Source organism: Arachis duranensis, chromosome 5, assembly GCF_000817695.3.
Source record: "Arachis duranensis cultivar V14167 chromosome 5, aradu.V14167.gnm2.J7QH, whole genome shotgun sequence".
NCBI classification, from domain to species: Eukaryota; Viridiplantae; Streptophyta; class Magnoliopsida; order Fabales; family Fabaceae; genus Arachis; species Arachis duranensis.
Genome location: NC_029776.3, coordinates 85,801,003 through 85,803,770, shown reverse-complemented (window position 1 = coordinate 85,803,770; position 2,768 = coordinate 85,801,003). Strand labels below are relative to the sequence as shown.

Genomic DNA, 2,768 nt, shown 5'->3' with positions numbered 1-2,768 from the left:
GCTGGCTACACTAAAGCATCCTAATATAGTTCGTTTCATTGGTGCATGCAGAAAACCGATGGTATGGTGCATTGTAACGGAATATGCCAAAGGGGGTTCTGTTAGACAGTCTTTAATGAAGCGTCAGAACCGGTCAGTTCCCCTAAAATTGGCTGTCAAACAGGCTTTGGATGTTGCTAGAGGCATGGCATATGTTCATGGACTTGGGTTGATCCACAGGGATTTGAAGTCTGATAATCTTCTGATTTTTGGGGACAAATCAATTAAAATTGCTGACTTTGGTGTTGCTCGCATTGAGGTGCAAACTGAAGGAATGACACCTGAGACTGGAACATACCGTTGGATGGCTCCGTAAGAATTGTTTTTTCTTCTATTTTTTGATACTATTTTAATGTGCATTCTGGTTGTGATCCTGAAGATACAGATATATGTTGCTGCCTCCTTAAAACGAGTTTACTATGTGTTCTGATCCTATATGTTTTCCAATATTTGGCAGGGAGATGATCCAGCATAGGCCTTACACACAAAAGGTGGATGTGTATAGCTTTGGGATTGTTCTTTGGGAGCTTATCACCGGAATGCTTCCATTTCAGAACATGACAGCAGTGCAGGCTGCATTTGCAGTTGTGAACAAAAATGTTCGCAAACCGAATGAAAGACATAAGACTGATGATGTTTTGGAGGGAACATGAGACTGAAGTAGTAAAGGGTTGACTATATTATAGATTTGTGTATCATGTGTGTTTAATTTCTTTCTTCAGAAGGAGAAAAATTGAAAATCTTAACTGGAACCTTTTGTTTTATTGGCTTTCTATTTATTTTCTGTTTTGAATTAGTAAGAGGAGATTTGTGTATGTAATACATGCATGCACTACAGTTATGTATAGCTTTGAAAGCAAAATGGTTGAAAATCTTGTGTTCTGCTCGTGTATGTACAATTAGGATTGATATTTTCTTAAAAACCTGTGCGAAGTGATCCTCGGAATATTCATACAATTGTTTTCTTGGACATAAGTTATTTTGAGCGATGCTGAAACTGACTCTTATCTGATTGTTCTTAAGCAGTGATATCCACACATAATTTCTTCATAGATTGTTGATCCCCCAACTGTTTCTGCAAAAGAAGCATCCTTTAGAGAAGACTCATGCTAAATGCTTGTATAATAACCAAGTTCATATAATCACTGTGATGTATTCTGTTGGCACAATTATTGGATTATCAATTTTATGGATGGTGTTCTATATTTGCAATCCATGTTGCAAGTATTCGTCATACGACTTAGGACGTTAAAACTCCAATAATGCATTGTCAATACTCAATAATTTATTAGCACATTAAGCTTACTTTTGAGATCAGTTCACACGTCCAATGATCTACTAAGTTGTCAAAGAAATTAGCAAAATTCAAACTTAGAACAGTGTGACCTAGTATCTATGGCACTAGATTGGAGTATGATACAGTTTGATGTGTCAATCACTGTTGAGGTTGGACTATTATCGAAAATTAATTTTGATATCATGTTTAAAAGGAACGTTATTCAATTAAGAATTTCAAGTTATTCGATCAAATGACTGTATACAAATGTAGAGATGTTACATTTAACACCTTAATCTAATCTTATATCTAAAAATCTTTTATTTCCGGAAACTTAACATTCTCATTTACAAGGCATTTTTTATTCTCATGTGAGAGTTACGTTTGCAAGATTCCCATTCGACGGAAATTATAAATTATTTATTGTCATTTTTGTTTAAAATTTAAAGAATAAAGTAACAATTAGGTCTTTGAAGATTTTGACCTTGAATTAGTCCGTCTCTAAAAAAAAAAACAAAAAGTCTAAATTTGATCCTCCAAGATAACAAACAATAGACACATTATGTCCTTCTATTAATTCATCACAAAAAGCTTAATGATAATATTTATATGCACTGATAATTAATGTGACATTTATTTATGAAAGATTGTCACATACATAACAATTTTTGGAATAAAATTTCATTTTTTTTGGTAAGATTCGTGGTAAATAAAAAATAGTTGATAAATGTTATATGAAAACCCAAACGATAATGTTTTATTGTTTAAAACTATATTATTTTTATGCTCATGTGACAATAACGAAACATGAATCGCTATAATAATGTAACTCCATATCGTTTCGTACTACTTATTGATAGAAGGACATACATGTCCATCATTTACTATCGTAGAAGAACTAATTGGTATTTCTTGTTTTTTTTCAAAGATTAATTAATCCCAAGTCCAAATCCTTGATAGTATAATTGTCACTTAATTCAAATTTAAATGATAGGTACTAGTATATTGTGATTGACGGAAGAAAATCAATTTTTAATAAAATTATTAGGGACATTTCAGACAGCTAACATAATATTCTTGGGAGTATAACTATTAACAAACAGAAACATTAATTCCTAGAAGTAGTATTTCTATGAATATAAGCAAACACAGGATTCTAATTTTTTCTAGAAATGTGGTTTCCAGGAATACCATTTTCCGGAATTTGGTTCTTGAAAGACAAAAATAAATTAAAGTTAAAAAATCATAAACCAACACTCCGTTAGTACAAGACGTACCCGTAGTCCATCCAATTAAAACTATTGCAAAGTTTAATCAATTTCGATTGCTAAAGGAAAAACTAAAACAAAATAGTTCAAGGAACTATACAAAGGAAGCGAATCTCAATATCAAATCAACATTTGGTCCTATTTATTAGCAAAATATTGGGTGGTATATCTCTGTCCATATTGCT

At 32.2% G+C, this 2,768-nt stretch overlaps 1 protein-coding gene across 1 annotated transcript in view; it reads left to right on the top strand.

Annotated features, from left to right (window-relative positions):
• LOC107490077 (serine/threonine-protein kinase STY13) overlaps window positions 1–644 on the top strand; it is a gene marked incomplete at its 3' end in the record, with an annotated part of 2,292 nt that extends 1,648 nt beyond the window's left edge. The window contains 2 exon segments of the mRNA XM_016110852.3: window positions 1–351; window positions 497–644. Of these exon segments, the coding sequence (XP_015966338.2) occupies window positions 1–351; window positions 497–644 (499 nt within the window).
• Between the last annotated feature and the right edge of the window lie 2,124 nt (window positions 645–2,768).